This window comes from Oryctolagus cuniculus, chromosome 5 (assembly GCF_051225735.1).
Source record: "Oryctolagus cuniculus isolate XC-2025 breed Fujian yellow rabbit chromosome 5, ASM5122573v1, whole genome shotgun sequence".
Lineage (NCBI taxonomy): Eukaryota > Metazoa > Chordata > Mammalia > Lagomorpha > Leporidae > Oryctolagus > Oryctolagus cuniculus.
Genome location: NC_142871.1, coordinates 112,253,983 through 112,272,845, shown reverse-complemented (window position 1 = coordinate 112,272,845; position 18,863 = coordinate 112,253,983). Strand labels below are relative to the sequence as shown.

The 18,863-nt window shown below is 38.2% G+C and overlaps 2 protein-coding genes across 9 annotated transcripts in view; one reads left to right on the top strand and one right to left on the bottom strand.

Annotated features, from left to right (window-relative positions):
• ZNF451 (zinc finger protein 451) overlaps nt 1-13,721 on the top strand; it is an 80,847-nt gene extending 67,126 nt beyond the window's left edge. For all 4 annotated transcript variants that reach the window (XR_011388659.2, XM_008263071.5, XM_070073913.1 and 1 more), the window contains 2 exons: nt 2,048-2,116; nt 13,013-13,721. Coding sequence is in view for 3 of the 4 variants with exons in the window: in XM_008263071.5 (XP_008261293.3) it covers nt 2,048-2,116; nt 13,013-13,059 (116 nt within the window). In the remaining variant the exon portion in view is untranslated. The remainder of the gene's footprint in view (nt 1-2,047; nt 2,117-13,012) is intronic.
• Nucleotides 13,722-18,148: 4,427 nt separating this feature from the next.
• RAB23 (RAB23, member RAS oncogene family) overlaps nt 18,149-18,863 on the bottom strand; it is a 58,224-nt gene continuing 57,509 nt past the window's right edge. For all 5 annotated transcript variants that reach the window (XM_089333085.1, XM_017345219.4, XM_089333088.1 and 2 more), the window contains one exon: nt 18,149-18,847. In XM_089333085.1, coding sequence (XP_089189211.1) covers nt 18,712-18,847 — 136 coding nt within the window. In that variant the 3' untranslated portion in view covers nt 18,149-18,711. The remainder of the gene's footprint in view (nt 18,848-18,863) is intronic.

Below are 18,863 nucleotides of genomic sequence, written 5' to 3'. Positions count from 1 at the left end.
TCTACTTTTTATTTTGAACTTACTTAAAAAGCTTTCCCCCACCTCACTCTTTTGCCATTCCTTCCCCAAACCTTGGCAACATCTATTTAATATCTTATGAAATACTTAAATGTTTACTTTTATCATACTAGTCTAATATTCTTTTCCTTCTTTTATGCTACTGTTTTGGGGAACATTTCATTTATAAGTTACAGTGTGAAACCTATTATGGCTTGCTTTGTCTCTATTTAAATTCTGTTTGTAAGAAGAGCTGCATATGAGTATGTGTACATGAATATATTAGGGTTTATGATTAAGATACAGGTTATTAATATCTGCTGATCAGCCTTTCTGACTGTCCCTTATGCTATAGGGGTGTGTGTGTGTGTGTGTGTGTGTGTGTGTATGTATGTATGTGTTTAAATCATCCACATTCAGTACTCATATGAACTTAATAAATCATTCACATCCAGTACTCATGTGAACTTATTGCCCTTTTGAGGCACTATATAGTTTATGCTGGATTTTTGTGAAATGCAGAGATCCCAGAGTGCATAAAGAAAGGCATGGTCTTTTGTCAAATGCTAACTTTGCTGCTTCTTAGTTGTGCGGTTACAGGCAAGTTACTTGACTTTTTCTGAGCTTCATTTTCATGTCTATAAGGTTGTAAAAGCATGTTTAGGTACTCAACAAATAGTAGCTATCTTATTATTACCACTATAGAAAATAAATGTGATTCTTAGCCTCTACTTTTTTTTTTCATGTAACAAATAGTTAAAATGAAGTGGCCAGAGAAATCTAGAATTTTTAAATCAAGAGGTTTTTATCTTTTATCTAGTGAATTGTGTAATACTTTTGTAACTAGAATTCAAAGTTAAACTGATTTGTAAGTATGTTCAAATGTAGTTATCTATTGAAGACAGATATTTTTTCTTTATGGAGTATTTACTGTAGACATTAAATTGCCTTATAGTGAACTTTATGGTAAGACGTCAAAGAAAAATCACTTTCTTGGGTAGCTCTTTATTCCACCACTTTTCCTAACAAAGGTATTTGTGGATAGCAGAGTAATAGTTTCTGTTGGAGTATGATATTTAGTATATATTAGAATTTAGAATCTGTTTCTCAGTGTTCACTAATATTTCTAATTGGGCCTTTAGGTAATTTTGGTTGTCAGCAGAATGCCAGGATGTAGCTCTTTATATTTAGTGGACCATAGTGTTCCTATCTAAAGATTTCACAATCATTTTCTTAAGGCAGCATGATTTGGGGATCAGGGGTTAGTGGACCTTTGTGAGAATCTGCTGAAAGCTTTCTGTACCCTCTGCATTGTAAAATAAACATGAATATACAATATTACATACAAAGGTACTTCTAAAAGTTTGGAAGAACAAAATGCACATTTTCCACTTGAAAATAAGCAGACTACTTATATAAAACCAATAATACACACATACATACAGAGGCATTGTCAATTAAAACCTGTGGTGTTATCTCTATAGAGATTAATGTATGATTTTCAGAATACAGGAGAATTTAATTTGTCACCATTTAGTAAGACTTTTTAAAAACCTATTGGAAAGCCGGCGCCGCGGCTTACTAGGCTAATCCTCCGCCTTGCGGCGCCGGCACACCGGGTTCTAGTCCCGGTCGGGGCGCCGGATTCTGTCCCGGTTGCCCCTCTTCCAGGCCAGCTCTCTGCTGTGGCCAGGGAGTGCAGTGGAGGATGGCCCAGGTACTTGGGCCCTGCACACCATGGTGCAGGAGCCAGGAGAAGTACCTGGCTCCTGCCATCGGATCAGCACGGTGCGCCGGCCGCGGCAGCCATTGGAGGGTGAACCAACAGCAAAGGAAGACCTTTCTCTCTGTCTCTCTCTCTCACTGTCCACTCTGCCTGTCAAAAAAAAAACAAAACAAAACAAAAAACAAACAAAAACCTATTGGAAAAATTGCTTACTAATGAATTTTAACTATATGAGAGAAGTCATTCATGTGTTTGAGAATGCACAAATTATGGCACAATAACCTTTTCAGAAATGTATTTGCATTTCTTGATTGTTTCTTACAGAATGTGACAGTGATGATAATATGGGTACAAAAGGTACTTCAAAAGGAGAAGAATTCAGATCCTCTGAAGGTAACCTAATAGAGTTAATCCTTTCCTTATTTAACTATATCTGTATGTTTTTTTTTTTTTTCCTGTCTCACCCTTCCATCCTCCAATTTTAAAAGTTTTTTTCAGTTTACAGAATTGCTTGCATTTTTTCATATAAGGTAATTCTGGGATTAGACTAGTTTAGAAGGCTATGTTTGAACAGGTGTTAGCCAATATGACTCATGGACCAAATCCAGTCTACCACCTAGTTAGGCATTATGTGTTGGTTTTTTGGAACATAGTCTTTTGTGTTTGTCTTTGCTGTTGCTTTCACATCACAATAACAAGTTTGACTAAGTATGACAAAGACAGTATGGTTCCTCCCATCTTTTGGCCCTCTATCCATGGTTTCCACATCTGTGAATTCAACCAACCACTGAGCAAAAAATGTTCTGGGCAAAAAAAAAAAAAAAAAAAGTTTTGGGAAAAAGTATTACATCTGTACAGAATGTATGCAGCCTTTTTTTTTCTTATCATATTCTCTAAACAATACAATGTAACAGCTATTTACATTGTGTTATATATTATAAGCAATTTAGAAATGACTTAAAGTACAAAGGAAGATGTGCCTAGGTTTCATGTAAATCATATGGCATTTTATGTAAGGAACCTGTGTATTTTGATGCCTGTGGAGAAGTCTCTGAACAAATCCCCCATAGATACTTTCTAATGCTTTACAGCAAACATTTGCCAACCACTAGGTTTAATTTATTGTTTTTAAATTTTGAGTAGTATTAAAAGTACTAAAACTAGACTAACACTAGAACTATTCTTGTATTTTTCAGTACAGTATTGTTTGTTGTTGGAAATTTGTGGGTGGGAATGTGGAGACTAGAAAACAGAAGAAATGTGGGTAAAGCACACACACATGGAATGACCCAGTCGATTTCTTTCTGTGTATTTACTTGATTTCATATAATGCAATTAGTGTGACTAAGAGCATACAAGAGCTTTGTGCCATCAGGAATTTGGGAATTTTGAGTCTCTATAGTGGAATTGATTCATCCATTTGATGCAGAGTTCTAATCTTTCTTTCTTGTGTGAAAATTTGTCAGTTAAACAAATTTGGCAGTGAATCTACAGCCTAATTGGAAGCAGTTATTTTAACCAAGTTGTTTTCCCAACATGATCTTTGAAGGTCTAGCTCAATGCTTAGTATCCACATAATGAGAAGTTAAACAAACGAAAATACTTTCATGAGTTTTGCTTTTTGTTTTTTTTTGTTTGTTTGTTTTTTTGTTTTTTTTTTTTAACAGGCAGAGTGGACAGTGAGAGAGAGAGACAGAGAGAAAGGTCTTCCTTTGCCATTGGTTCACCCTCCAATGGCCGCTGCGGCCGGCGCACCGCGCTGATCCGATGGCAGGAGCCAGGTACTTCTCCTGGTCTCCCATGGTGTGCAGGGCCCAAGTACTTGGGCCATCCTCCACTGCACTCCCTGGCCACAGCAGAGAGCTGGCCTGGAAGAGGGGCAACCGGGACAGAATCCGGCGCCCCAAGCAGGACTAGAACCTAGTGTGCCGGCGCCGCAGCGTGAGGCCGTGAGCCGCGGCGCCGGCCTCATGAGTTTTAAACAAAAACTGTCAGCTCAGTTTTTTATCAAGACCTCTAGAAAATAAATACCATTGAACACCTAAGTTAGGAGTTCAGATTTTGCAGTCTTTATTTGCCACCCTATGGCTAATTCATGGATTAATTCCATGAACTAATACCAGTCAAAATTGTAATTAACCATACTTTGGAAAATTTTGTGGGCTTCTAGCTAATCCAGGAAATCTGAGATTTATAAAAATAGATATATACCAGAATTTCTACCCTTTTTGTTATCCGTGCAGTACATTCTGTGGTTTGGAGATTAAAATTTTATATTTTTGTGATTCTTAGTTTGGAAAAAGAATTATTGTTAAAGAATTCAGTAAAAGTTATGGCAACAGCATAATGCTTTGACTCCAAGAAACGTGTGTTTTATTTCCTAATGCCTTCTATAAAATGAGCGTGAAGAGCACAACAGTGTTCCATGTAAGTTAAGGGATGTGCTATCTGTACTTTCCTCTAAAACCCTTGTTTTTTCCTGTTTCTGCTTCACCCAATATCTAGCTGAAATGTCATCTCTTAGGTTGAACTATATAGAATTACCATTTTTGTAGACAATTTAAAAATGAATTTCAGAGGCAGAAAAACGATAAACAAAGAGTTCTTATCTGTGGTTCACTCCCCAAATGCCTACAGTGGCTAGGGCTGGCCTGATGCTAAGAATGCAACCCAGGTCTCCTGGTGGGTGGCAGGTACCTAATTACTGGAGCCATCACCACTGCCTCCCAGAGTCTGCATTCAGTTAGGAGTAATCAAACCCTGGTACTCCAGTGTGAAACAAAGACATTTTAACAGCTAAGCTGAATGCCCACTTGCAGGCAATTTTACTGAATTAAAAGATAATTTATTTCATTGCAAAAAGTTTTGAGATCCACCTCATTTTTTCATAAGAAGCATTTTCCATGAACTTTGTAAAGACCCATCGTGTGACATAGATACTAAAATTCCTTATTGTTGGTATTTTAAAGAGCAAAGAAAGGATAAGAGAGACTAGCCTGTTCATTTTTTAAATTCAGTTAATGTTTATGAAATTAATTCCAAAACTGCTCTTAATCTTAAAACTTGAAAGTCAAAATATTCATTTTATTTCAAAATGGGTTTCTGACCTCAGATTCTCAGTTTGAAAATGACTGGAGCCCTATTCCTGTAAAGTCTTCTAACTTCCTATTATTGGGTTCTTTCTTATTCTGCCATAATTATCTTAAGGAGAGTGAAATTAAAGCAAAGAGAAAGGAGACCTAGAGGAACATATACCTAGTCACAGAATAGAAAAACAAAGACACATTTCCTTTGGCTTCAAGTTACTGTCTAGTCCACGTCAGTCTGAAGCTTTCCCCTCAGTGTTGTTTGTAGGGCATTAGTAATGACCTCCTTTAGCTTTTATTTGTGAATGTCTTAGTGTCTTCATTCTTTAAGAATAGTTCTGCTAGATATAAAATCCTTGACTTATTTGTTTTCCCTTTCAACAGTTTAAGCAGATTGTATTACTACCTTCTGGCCATTTTTGTCAAGAAATCATTTACTATTGTTAATTTAGCATCTCTTATATGCGATAAGTTGCTTCTCTCTTGCTGCTTTCATTGTATTTGACTTTTGCAGTGAGTAATGTATTTCATCTTATGCTTTTTTGGAACTCAATTGAGCTTATTACATGTATTGATTCCCATTTTTAAATATGGGACTTTTTCAGCCATTATTTCTTCAAATATTCTGTCTTGTCTGACTCATATAATGTGATGTTAGTCTGCTTGTTGATGTCACACAAGTCCTTTTTTTTTTTTTTTTAATTTATTTTATTTATTTGAAAGAGTTACAGAGAGAGGTAGAAACAGAGAGAGAGGTCTTCCATCCGCTGGTTCACTCCCTAGATGGCTGCAATGGCTGGAGCTGCACTGATCCGAAGCCAGGAGCCAGGAGCTTCTTCCTGGTCTCCCACGTGGGTGCAGGGGCCCAGAGACTTTGGCCATCTTCTACTGCTTTCCCAAGCCATAGCAGAGAGCTATCAGAAGAGGAGCAGCCAGGACTAGAACGGTGCTCATATGGGATGCCAGGGCTTTAACCCGCTGTGCCACAGGGCTGGCCCCACACAAGTCCATTTGACTTGGTTTGCTTTTCTTCTTGTGTGTTTGTTTTGTTTTGGTTACTCATTCTTTCTTCTGTGTACTCAAATTCATTAAAGCTTCTAATGGCTTTTTTATTTTACTTACTGTACTTTTCAACTCTAGAGTTTGATGGACTTATGCAATTTTAATATCTTTGTTGATAGTCTCAATATTCATACGGTGGTTTCATGATTTCCTTTAATTCTTTATCTGTGGTTTCCTATAGTCTTTGAACATATTTAAGAAAATTGATTTAAAGTGTTTGTCTAATAAGGCCAATGTCTAGGCTTTCTCAGGAATAGTTTTATCAATATTTTTTCTTTGAATAGGTCATACTTTCCTGTTTGTAATCTTTGTATTTTTGGTTGTTAGAAACTGGTTATTTGAATATTATAATGTGTTACCTCTGGATATCAGATTCTACCTCTTCCTTGTTCTTGATTTTTGAATGCTCTAATTGTCCATCTTTTATTTACTTTTCTCAACTGTTTTTATAGAAATTATATTCCTTGCTGTATGTGGTCACCAAAGTCTTTCTTCCTTTAGCTGGTGTTCAGTTAAATGTTTTGATAGATTTTCTTGAATGTTAAGAGCTAAAAACAAACATCTCTGCCAGGCTTTGCCGCTTGAGTCTGTGCTGGGGCCCTCCTTCAACATTTAGCCAGTTTATACTAAGCACACAGATAAGGCAGTGGTGAAGATTAGGGTCTTTTCAGATCTTTTGTAAACAAGCTTTTTATTCTGGGGATATGCCTGGCTTTCTAAACTCAATACAAAAAGGTACTTTTGAATGCTCAGATTTCTCAAAGAAATCTTCCTGGCAAGCTTTAAGTTTTCTATTGTATATACATATAACCGTGTTTTTTTTGCCCCAGGCCTCTGGATTTTTTATCTGCCTTCCAGTGTTTTCCAGCAGTGTACACCACTTTTCTGCCTTGAACGGGTTCTGAGTTAGGCAAAACATGAATGAATGCCTTGTGTTGGTCCTTCAGATAACCCCACACAGATTGCAACTGGCAAATGGTAACGCATAAGGTGTTCCTACTCCATTGGGCCCAGCCAAAGCCAGGAGCCTGGAAACTCCCATCCGGATTTCATGTAGGTGACAGGGACTCAAGTATTTGAGCCATCATCTATACTGCCTTCCAGGGTATGTACCAGCAGGAAGCTAGATCAGAAGTCAAGATGGGACTCAACCTAGAAATTCTGATGCATGAATGCCAAGCAGTGGCTTCATCTTCAATGCCACAATGCCTGCCCATACCATTTTGTTGAATTCACTCCTGTGTTGGTTTGTATTTATTTCTTAAATGTTTCATAGAATTCACTGGTAAAGCTATCTGAGCCTAGAAGTCTCATGTGAATTCTTTCAAAATGTAAATTTAATTTATATCCGTCTTTAGATGTCTAGCTTTTTGGTTTCATTTTGTATCAGTTTGGGTAATTGTATTTTTCAAGAAATTTTTCTGTTTAACCTGAATCCTCAAATGTACAGTGTAAAGTTATTCACCAACCTAAATTTTCCAGGGGCCAGCATTGCAGCACAGTGGGTTAAGCTGCTGTTTACAACTCTAGCCTCCCATATTGGAGTGCATGATTGAGACATGGCTACTCTGCTTTTGATCCTGCTTCCTGCTGTTTTGCCTAGGAAAGCAGTGAATGATGGCCTAAGTACTTGGGTCCCTGCTGCCCGTGGGGGAGACCTGGATGGAGTTCATGGCTCTTGGCTTCAGCCTGGTCCAACCCTTGCTGTTGGAGCTATTTGGGGGAGTGAATCATTGGATGGATGATCTCTCTCTCTCTCTCTCTTTTTTAAGATTTATTTATTTATTTTAACGTTTCAAGGAGAGAAGGAGAGACAGAGAGATTATCCATCTGTTGGTTCACTCCCCAAATAGCTACAGTGGCCAGTGCCAGGTTAAGCATTTGGGTCTTCCACATGGGTGGCAGTGGCCCAAACACTTTGACCATCTTCTGCTGCACTTTCAAGACAATTAGCAGGGAGTTGGATGAGAAGTGGTAACCATGTGGGATGCTGATGTCACAGGTGGTGGGCTTTAACCCACTATGCCACAACTCTAGCCCCAGAAGATATTATTCTTTGTCACTCCATGTCTGTCACTTTGCCTTTGAAATAAATAAATAAAATTTAAAGACCTAGAAATAAATTTTTATTTAGCCTAAAATTTAAAATATACCAATGTAAATTCTTTATAATGTTCCATTTTATTTCTGCATGATCTAAAATTATACCTTATTTGTTCCTAAGACTGGTAATTTTTTTTGTCTTTTATCTAACTAGAACTAAATCAATTTGATCTTTTATAAGAATCAACTTTCATTAAATTTAATTTAAAAAATCAACTTTTTTACCTTTGATAATTTCCTCTTTTTAGTCTGTTTTTAATTTAATTGGTTTCTGTTCTTCATTATTTCCTTCCTTCCATGGGTTTAATTTGATGATCTTTGGCTCAGAGTTGTTAAACCCCTACACAGGTCACATGATTGCAGATTCTGTTTATTCTATTATATTCATCTGAAGAGTATTATTTTTTCCTTGTAGGCAGTTAACTTGTTAGACTCAAACTTCAAACTCTCTCCCATACATAACCCAAATAGGCAACAGCTAGAATTGCTGACTTTTTTCAGCTTCTCAACTGTTGTTTTTCAGTGAGAATCTTGAGTCCTTTCGTAACAATGCAGTTTACAGATCAACCAAGGACATGTAGATTTAGGGGATATTCTCTCTCTCTCTTTTTTTTTTTTTTTTTTAATATGACAGAGTGGATAGTGAGAGAGAGAGACAGAGAGAAAGGTCTTCCTTTTTGCCGTTGGTTCACCCTCCAATGGCCGCCATGGCTGGCATGCTGCAGCCGGTGCACCATGCTGATCCGAAGCCAGGAGCCAGGTGCTTCTCCTGGTCTCCCATGGGGTGCAGGGCCCAAGCACTTGGGCCATCCTCCACTGCCTTCCCGGGCCACCGCAGAGAGCTGGCCTGGAAGAGGGGCAACCGGGAAAGAATCTGGTGCCCTGACCAGGACTAGAACCCGGTGTGCCGGTGCTGCTAGGTGGAGGATTAGCCTATTGAGCCACGGCGCCGGCTATTCTCTTTTTGTTACTTCATGTTTCTCCTCGGATTCCCTCCCCCTAGCTTTTATGACAGACCCACACCCTGACTTTTGATTTTCTCAAGCCACAAAGAATTTGGATTTTTAGTAAAGTCTAGCGATCTTTTCCCACAAGGAAAAAATAAGTACCCTAAGACAAAAAAAAAAAAAAAAAAAAAAAAAAAAGGAAAAAAAAAGCTGTAAATTTAACCCTATGCAATTCACTTCTTTTAAGTGTCAATTTCTTTCCTGTTTCTGCTTTTGATTGCTCTCCTGTGCCTTAAAATAGTTCATAATTTTGTCTGTGGCGGTCCAGGCTGGGAGTGGGGACTGGGGAAGGAGGTTGTTTATGCGATATAAGCTATTCCACTATTACTGGAAGTAGAACCATACAGATTTTTGGTTTCTTTTATACATCTTTTAACTGGTAAGCTCACTATAGATAATTGATAAACTTGTATTTGTTTCTGTTATTTCATTTGTAGCTTTGTCATTTAAAAAATTAGTTTGTAAGTTATATACTTAATTTCTATTATTTTACCATGTTATAGCTATAACTTAATGATTGGCATAGTGTTAAGACATAGCTTGGAATACCTGCATTGTATATCAGAGTGTCTGGTTTCAAGTCGTGGCTCTGCTTCCCATTTCAGTTTCCTGCTAATGTGTACCTTAGGAGACAGTGAGTAGGTCACAGCCACCCCCATGGGAGACCCTGGATAATCCTGTCTTCAGCATGGCCCAGATCTGGTTGTTGTGGCCATTTGGGAAGTGAACCAACAGACAGAAAATCTTTCTCTCTGTTGCTCTGCCTTTCAAATAAGTCAGTTATTTTAATGATACACAAAATACAAAGAAGGTAACCACCTCTCATATTAAAAGTAGATCACCTCCATTGTATTGGTTTGCTAGGGCTGCCATAATAAAGTATTACAAACTTGGTTTGAAACAGCAGAAATTTACTGTCAAACAATTCTGGAGGCTAGATTAATAAGTCAGCAGGGCCGTGCTCCATCTTCTGTCTTCTGGTAATTACTGGCAATCTTAAGGCACTTTTGCTAATGAATACATCACTCCAGCCTCTGCCTCCATCTTCATGTGGCCATCTTCTCCATGCCTTTTTTTCTTATATGGAGAGGCAGACAGAGTCAAACAGAGCTCCTATTTTCTGATTCACTCTCCAAATCCTCATAGTGGCCAGAACTAGACTGGGAACCAGGAACTCAATCTAGGTCTCCCATATGGGTGGCAGGGACCCAATTATTTAAGCCATCACTTGCTACCTCCCAGGGTCTGCATTGGTAAAAAGCTACAATTAGGAACCGGAGCTGGGAATTGAACCCAGGTGCCACGATTTGGGATGTAAGTATCTTAAATACTTGACTAAAGGCCCAGACCTCCTTATGTCTTTCTTTATGTGGTAGTTTTCTTTTCCTACAAGGACACAAGTCATTTTGAATTAAAGCTCACCCTGATGACCTCATCTTAACTTGCAAAGGTCCTAATTTCCAGATTAGACCCCATTTATAGGTACTAAGGTGCCAGGGTTTGAGTGTCCCCTCCAGAACTTAACTGCCATTGTAATGGGATGAAGAGATAGGGTATTAAGAGATGATTAGGGCGTGGGAACTGTTTTCATGAGTGAATTATCCAAGGAGTGTACCATTTTAGGAGTAGATTGTTAAAAAATGGCAACCTCTGTGTTCTCTTCCACCATGGGATGTTGCAGCAAGAACACGCTCTTCCAATGTGGTCCTTTTATTTTCCAGCCTCCAAAACTGTAAGAAATAAATTTCTTCATAAATTACCTAGTTTCAGGTGTTCTGTTACAGCAGCACAAAATGGACTAAGACACAGAGGTTAGGACATACTTTTTTAGGGAACATAATTTCATCCATAGCAACTGGTACTCTAGAAGTATCCCCTTTATGCCTTCTTCCAATTAATTCCCCTGTCCCTCTTTCCAAAGAAAGATTAGTAATCACTGTTGGGAATTGAAGCACAGTAGTTTAGTAGTGCTTGACTTAAACGGTTTCGTGTAGACCATCCCTGTCCAATAGATTTCCTATGACGATGGAAATGTTCAGTTATAGGCACTGTTCAGTATGATTGTCACTTATCACATGTGGCTGTTTAGCACTTGAAATGTAGCTTGAAAAAAATTTTAAATTTCATTTAATTTTAATTAACTTAGGCAGCCACATATCTTCAGTGTCTCATATTACATATATATATATTTAAATATATATGTGTGGGCCATATTCTTTTGTATCTGGTTTCCTTCAGTCAGCATTTTTTTAGATTCATCTGTTTTAGCATGTTACTTTGGTTTCTATATTTCTAGTACTGTACAGTATTCTGTGTATATACCACAATCTACCTATTCTGTCATTTACAGACATTTGACTTGTTTATACTGACTGTTAGAAATAATTCTGCCATGAATATTCTCATGTACGTTGATGCACACATGTCCACATTTCTGGGAGTATATACCTAGGAATGGAATTGCTTTTGTTCAGCCTAAGTAGTAGACCTAGTACCAAACTTTGTCCATAGTGGTTGTGCCAAATTCATGAGTTCCAGTGGTGTGTGTATGAATTCCTATTGATCTACATCCTCACTAATCATTGAAATCATTCAGTCTTTTCACTAATGAGTATGTACTAGGATTTCTCTCTGGGTTTATTTTGCATTTTTCTGGTGAGTAATGTTTATTGGTCATTTAAAATGTTTTGTGAATATGTTTTTTAATATCTTGACAGTTTTCTATTGACTTATCTTTTATTGATTCTTTTTTTGTGCTAAATCTTTCAGATAATTCTAGATACAAGTTCCAGGTATTGCAGATATTTTCTCCCTTTTTATGACTTTTTCGTTTAGTCATTAAATGGTGCTGTCAGTTGATTTAATTCCATTTATTTTAAACACCACTTTTCCCCACCATTTTGCTGTGCTTTGTCATATATCAAGTATCTATGTTTGCATAGGTCTGTTTTTGAGCTATCTATACTCTTCTTTTAGTCTACTTATCTATTCTTGCACTAGTACTACAATCTTAACCTTATAGTAAGTTTCCCTATTTTATATAATTCTTGTCACCTTGTTCTTTGCTGGGTATCTTGGCTTTCCTTTGCATTTTCTCATTCATCTTAGGGCAACTTACTGGTGCTAGGATGTAGCTTTAACTTAATCCACAGTTTATACTGACTTGTGGTGCTTTAAATTGCAAACAACATAATACCAGTGTCCTTCCTAAGAGGAAAATGCAGCTGCATCTTTGAGGGATCACCAATACCTGTAAACCAAGTAGGCTCTGAGACTGGACCACATGGAATGAAATAAATCTGGTATGAGAAGCTAGTGAAAGCCAAGAAATCAACACTTCATTCTACACTCCTGGCTTTTAGCATCATTCCTAGGAAGGAGATGGAGAAGGACTTGTGAACCTAGTAATGCCTTGTTTGCTATATTATTCCTATTTGTTGTATACAGTGAATATTGGGTGTTTGTTAAATGAGTTGCATATGTGTATGTTCATGGATTATGTGATTTGCTTCTCATGTTACATTATGTAGCCATGTTTCACTCTGCCTTAGATGCTAAGAAAGGTTAAAACTTTTTCCAGCTCTACTGAGATACAAATAACCAAAAAAACTAAATTTTTAATAGTTAGTGAATTTTTGTCATTTCATGGTGTTTCCTTAATATTTCTACTTTATCTTAAATTCATTACCTCAAGTCTTTTAGGAAATAAGTGACACAAACTTTTGAAAATGTTGAAACAAGTGATTGTCTGTCAGTAATTTTAAAAAATTGCTGACATTCTGCATCCCTCAATGGATATTTCTTGGATGTTCCTTAACACTTAAGTTCATATGTTTATGAGGCTGAATTTGAGATAATATCTGGATTCTTATATTTCAAAATATTTTATGATGGAGAAACCAAGTTATCCTGTGTTTTTTGTTTTGGCTTTCCTCTCTTTTGAAAGGATGTACAGTTGTTGAAATTTACACAAAGCAAATATTGATTAGTTTTCAGCACTAAATATTAAAATTCTATTTTTTTAAATGCAGATGTGGAATTAGAAGAAGCTATTAGAAGAAGTCTTGAGGAAATGTAATTACAGATATTACCATTCAACATCAAGTGGCCTTGAAGAGACTCAGGATAATGAATTCTTGTTTGTTTTCTAAAGGAGACCAGAAACCCAGTACAAATGTGTTTGAAAACATGTTTTTGCTTTCATATGTTCAAAATCTGATATTTGCTTTGTATTTTTGTGCTATTGTGCAAAAATGTATGTTAGGAAGAGAATACATGTTAGTGAAAATGTAAGTCATGTGTTCTAATATACACATAACAGTTTCCAGGTTAACTTTGTGTTCCTATATTTAGGTTAAAAGAATTTAAGGAAAACAAAACATCGCTTTTAACTATTGCTATGTTTCCCAGATAGCATTGGTTCTTTAATTTTATTTGTACTGTACAGATGACTCTAGTTTATTTTTTTAGGAGTGATAATGAATATAAATAAAGATATCATAGCTCAATTTTTCTGTAAATTCTTCTTATATATAGCATTAATATATAATAACTTTGAGATCTTTATGATTATTAGAAGAGAGTAATGCAACTTGATCATGAAAGAGATTAAAATTTTTGCCAGTAATATTCTTTGTATCATGCAGATGTATATTCTTGGCTTTAATTCAAGCAACATGTTGCTAAAGTAAAACACACCCTAGCTTTTTCAAAATAATTAAAATGAAACCATTTCCAATACTTTTACCTGTTTAGCCTTTTATGTGACTTTTATGAGGTTTCAGAGTGATGCCAAAATATTTGCATAGAATTAAATTTATTTTTAAGAACATTAGTCCTTTTATATATTTGTGTAAATATATTTTTCATAACACCAGAGAGGGTATTCTGTCCAGCATTTCAGATGCTGCATGGAACACCTGTATATTTTATTGGAGTGCCTGGGTTCAAGTTGTGGATCCTTTTCTAATTCCATCTTCCTGCTAATGTGTACCCTGGGAGATAGCAGGTAATGGTTTAAGTACTTGGTTCCCTTCTACCAACATGGGAGTCCCCAGTTGTATTGTGGGCCCCTGGCTTCAGTTTGGCTCAGCCTCTGCCTATGCAATTGGGAACCAGCATATGGAAGATCTCTGTCTATATGTTTGTTTCTCTGGCTTTCAATAAAAAGATAAAATAATGTCAAATTGTCTACTCAGGAATAATCTTCCTTAACTGTAAAATTTTTATTTCATATAAAATATCTTCAATTTTGTTGTTCATTGGAGTGTCAGTTTTCTACCTTTGATAGTACATATATCATTCTTAATTGTTGCAACTCCATTTTGAACAATAAAAAACACTACATAAATGGGAGAACAACAGGACTTATACTGTCTATTAAAGTTAAAAATATCCTTATAAATATAAAGCTTTCCTTGAAGACAAAGATATTGCTAGAATCTCGCTCTTTTTCTCCAGTATTAAATTATTTTAGTGTGAAGGGAATTCCTAGTTTTTTTTTTAAAGATATTTATTTATTTGAAAGGCAGAGTTAGAGAAAGATTTTTTTTATTTGACAGAGTTATAGACAGTGAGAGAGTTTCACTAACACTTTCCACATGGCATTATGTCTTGCCTTACTGAATTTAGACTAGTTTTTCTTTTTTTTTTTTTTTTAATTTTCTTTTTTATTTATTTGACAGGTAGACATTTATTTGACAGAGAGACAGAAAGGTCTTCCTTCCGTTGGTTCACTCCCCAAATGGCCGCCATGGCCAGTGCTGCGCCAATCCAAAGCCAGGAGCCAGGTGCCTTCTCCTGGTCTCCCATGCGGGTGCAGGGGCCCGAGCAGTTGGGCCATCCTCCACTGCCCTCCCGGGCCACAGCAGAGAGCTGGACTGGAAGAGGAGCAACCGGGACTAGAACCGGCACCCATATGGGATGCCAGTGCGTCAGGAGGAGGATTAACCAAGTGAGCCACAGCGCCGGCCCAAGAGAAAGATATTCTATCCGCTGGTTCACTTCCCAAATGGCCACGATGGCTGAAGCTGAGCTGATCTGAAGCCAGAAGCTTCTTCCAGGTATCCCACATGAGTGTAAGGGCCCAAGCACTTGGGCCGTCTTCCACTGTTTTCCCAGGTGCGTTGGCAAGGAGCTGGATGGAAAGTGGAGCAGTTGGGTATCGAATCGGCATTCTTATGCCTTAGCACCTGCCCCAGGTTTTTTTATTTTTTATTTTTTAAATTAGTATCTTTTCAACCATATTAGAAACCAGTTTGGTTTATTTTTCTTTCTCCTAATTTTCATTTCTTGAAGTAGACATTGTAGCTTGAGAATTTACCAGTCATCTTTCCAAAGTGACCACTGTGTGCTTAATTTTTATGTTAAGATGATAGTCAAATCTTATTTTTTTTTTTTTCCATTCAGAGTTACACAGAGAGAGGAAAGGCAGAGAGAAAGAGGTCTTCCATCTGATGGTTCACTCCCCAGTTGGCCGCAACGGCCGAAGCTGCACCGATCCGAATGCAGGAGCCAGGAGCTTCCTCCAGGGCTACCACGCAGGTGCAGGGGCCCAAGGACCTGGGCCATCCTCTACTGCTTTCCCAGGCCATAGCAGAGAGCCGGATCGGAAATGGAGCAGCTGGGTCTCGAATCGGCATCCATATGGGATGCCGGCGCTTCAGGCCAGGGCCTTAACCTGCTGTGCCACAGCGCCGGCCCCTAACCAAAGCTTTCAGGGCACTGTGCTGGGTCTTATACATATCTGCTGTAGTTGCTAAATAATGAGGAATAGAAAGAGCATGCCAGAAAGAATGATTCAGCCAATAAGTAGATGAAACGGCACCTCTGCCAGAGATTACACACACATATTGTATACACAGTCCAAATTAGGAGAATTTTATGGTGGATGTGGTAGAGTAACTTAAGCTTTTTATATGACAGGGGAGGGATATTTCATCATGACTCTTAAGGTAATTGGTTATTTTTACATCTTTTCATGGATAATTATCACTGATTGTATTTCTACTTTTAAAAAATTTAAAAAGTTTAGAACTTTCATAGTTTGAACTTAATGTAGAAATAAGGAGGTACTGGTGTATGACATTAAAGAAAGTTTATGGATTATCACAAGTAAATATTTAACACAAACATGCTTATCTTTTCATTACATCATTCATAAAATATTGAGTACCTGCCACATGTCAGCAAATATACTAAACACTTGAGATACACCAGTGGGCAAAACAAAGCCCTCACAGTGCACAATATGGCAGAGGGGTTTGGACAGTTTGTTAGAATATAAATAAAGTCAATAAAATAGCAAATATGGTGATAAGTGTAATAAAGGAAAATACAGAAGGAATGGAATAGTTCAGAGATGGAGGGGTTAAGGGGACTTGTAATTTTTTTTTTTTTTTAAAGATTTTATTTGAGAGGTAGAGTTATAGACAGAAAGGTCTTCCATGCGCTGGTTCATTCCCCAAATGGTCATATGGCTGGGGCTAGGCTGATCCAAAGCCAGGAGCTTTTTCCGGGGTTTCCTACGTGGGTACAGGGGCCCAACCACTTGGGTCATCTGCTTTCCCAGGGCAAAGCAGAGAGCTGGATTGGAAGAGGAACAGCGTGGTATGAATCGGCCCCTATAAGGATGCTGGTGCCATAGCACTGGCCCTGGGACTTGTTTTTTTTAAAAGGGTGGTCAGAAAACAGCTCAGTTGAACATTGAACATGCACAGTGACCTGAAGAAGGCACGGGGATAAGCTTTGCAAATACATTGGTCCCCAATTTAACAAAAGTTTGACGTGAATTTTTGACTTCACAATAGTGTGAGGAAACAGAAACCATACTTTGAATCCTGAATTTTGATCTTTTTGCTCATTAGTGATGTGGAACTATATTCTCTTGAGATACTGGGGAGTGGCAGAAAGCCTCAGTTCTTGGTAAGCTACCAAGAATAAGCAACTTAAACACTACAGTGTGCTGTTGCTAAGCTATGTTAGATAGATTAAACATATCAAATGTGTTTTTGATGGGGCTGGCGCTTTGGTGCAGCGGGTTAAAGCCCTGGCCTGAAGCACCGGCATCTCATATGGGTGCTGGTTCTAGTCCCAGCTGCTCCTCTTCCAATCCAGCTCTCTGCTGTGGCCTGGGAAAGCAGTAGAAAATGGCCCAAGTCCTTGGGCCCCTGCACCCATGTGGGAGGCCTGGAGGAAGCTCCTGGCTTCTGGCTTCAGACCCGCGCAGCTCCGGCAGTTGCGGCCATCTGGGGAGTGAGCCAGCAGATGGAGGACCTCTCTGTCTCTACCTCTCTCTCTGTGTCTTTCAAATAAAATAAATCTTTAAAAAAAAGTGTCTTTGACTTAGAATATTTTAAAATTATGAATACAATTATGACTAACCCATTATAAGTCAAGAAGTATTGAAGGGGCTGGTGTTGTGGCATAGTGGTTAAAGCCACTGCTTTTGACACCAGCATGCCTTATGGGTGCTGATTTGTGTCCCAGCTGCTCCACTTCTGATTCAGCTCCCTGCTAATGGCCTGCAAAAACAGCAGAAGATGGCCCAAGTGTTTGGGCCCCTGCCACCCACAGCTGACTTGGATGAAACTCCTGGCATCAGCCTGGCCCAGGCCTGGCTGTTAATGACCGTCTGGGAAGTGAACCAGTGGATGGAAGATTCATTCTCTCTCTCTTTCAAAATAAAATCTTAGGGAAAAAAAGAAGTATCTGTGGTTGAGAAAAGTTCCAAGTGAATGAGAAGTTCTCGAAGGGTGCTTGGTATACTCAGGGAAAAGCAAGAAGGCTAGTAGGTCTGAAGCAGCATGGGCTAGGAGAGTAATGATCAACTTTGAGGCTTTTCTAAGGACCTTGGCTTTTATGCTGATCTGAGGATCTACTGAAGGTTTCTGAGAGTAAGTGCTGTCATCCACCTTAATTAGGATTATTGCAGTTGAGAATACACATGAGAAGCAAGAGTGGAAGTATGAACCAAAGAGGGACGCTCAATGATCCAGGTGCAAGTTGACCAGGTTACGTGGACCTAGTGGAAATGGAGCTGAGGGAAGAATCTTGGACATACTGTGAAGGTAGCATTCATGTGATTACTGATGGACTGGATCTAGGACATGAGAGAAAGTCCAAGGTGAATCTAAAGTCTCTTGAGAGACATCAAGCCATTCACAAAATGTGTTGGGATATCGAGTTTAATGTTTGGCAAAAATATGTTTAATGAGATCGGTCAAATAACACCCTATACCAAAAGCTTACTAGTATTTAGAATGAGTACAGATGGAATTGGGATCCAGGCTTAAGAGTTCCCTCTCTGCTAAAGTATTTAAGTGGTGATGGTCACTGATGAAAGGTTGTGATTCAGCTTCAAAGCTGTTATTACCATTTCCATGCCTTCAGTTTTCATACTTGCAATACGAACATTCTTGTAACGTGAGCTATCCTGAGAGCGGAGCAAAGCACAATATTTTAAATACAGCGGCCCTGCTCCATCTTTTACTGATATTTACTGGATTTTTGTTGTTGTCGTTAACAGATTTAATACGTTGGGTGTGAAGTGACCATTACCAACTATTTAAAATACCAGAAAAAATTTTTGTAGGCATAAAAGTGAAATTCCCTTTCTTGGAATGTGTGGGAATTAAATTCACTTTGCTTCGCATCTGGAGCTAGACAGGCAAAGACGGGATAGCTGCTTCATTCTTTCTCAGTAGCGTCAGTGTGGTCCAGGCTGTTATTCTCAGAAAAGTGACTTGGTCAAGTACAGACTGCCGAGGAGGCGGTGTCCTTCTATGTCTTCTGCTTTGCAAAGGGACCTTTTCTCCCTGTCGGCAGAAACCTGAATGTTTTTTCGTTCTTGCTTTGAATTCTGGGTGCTGAAAGGAAGTAAAC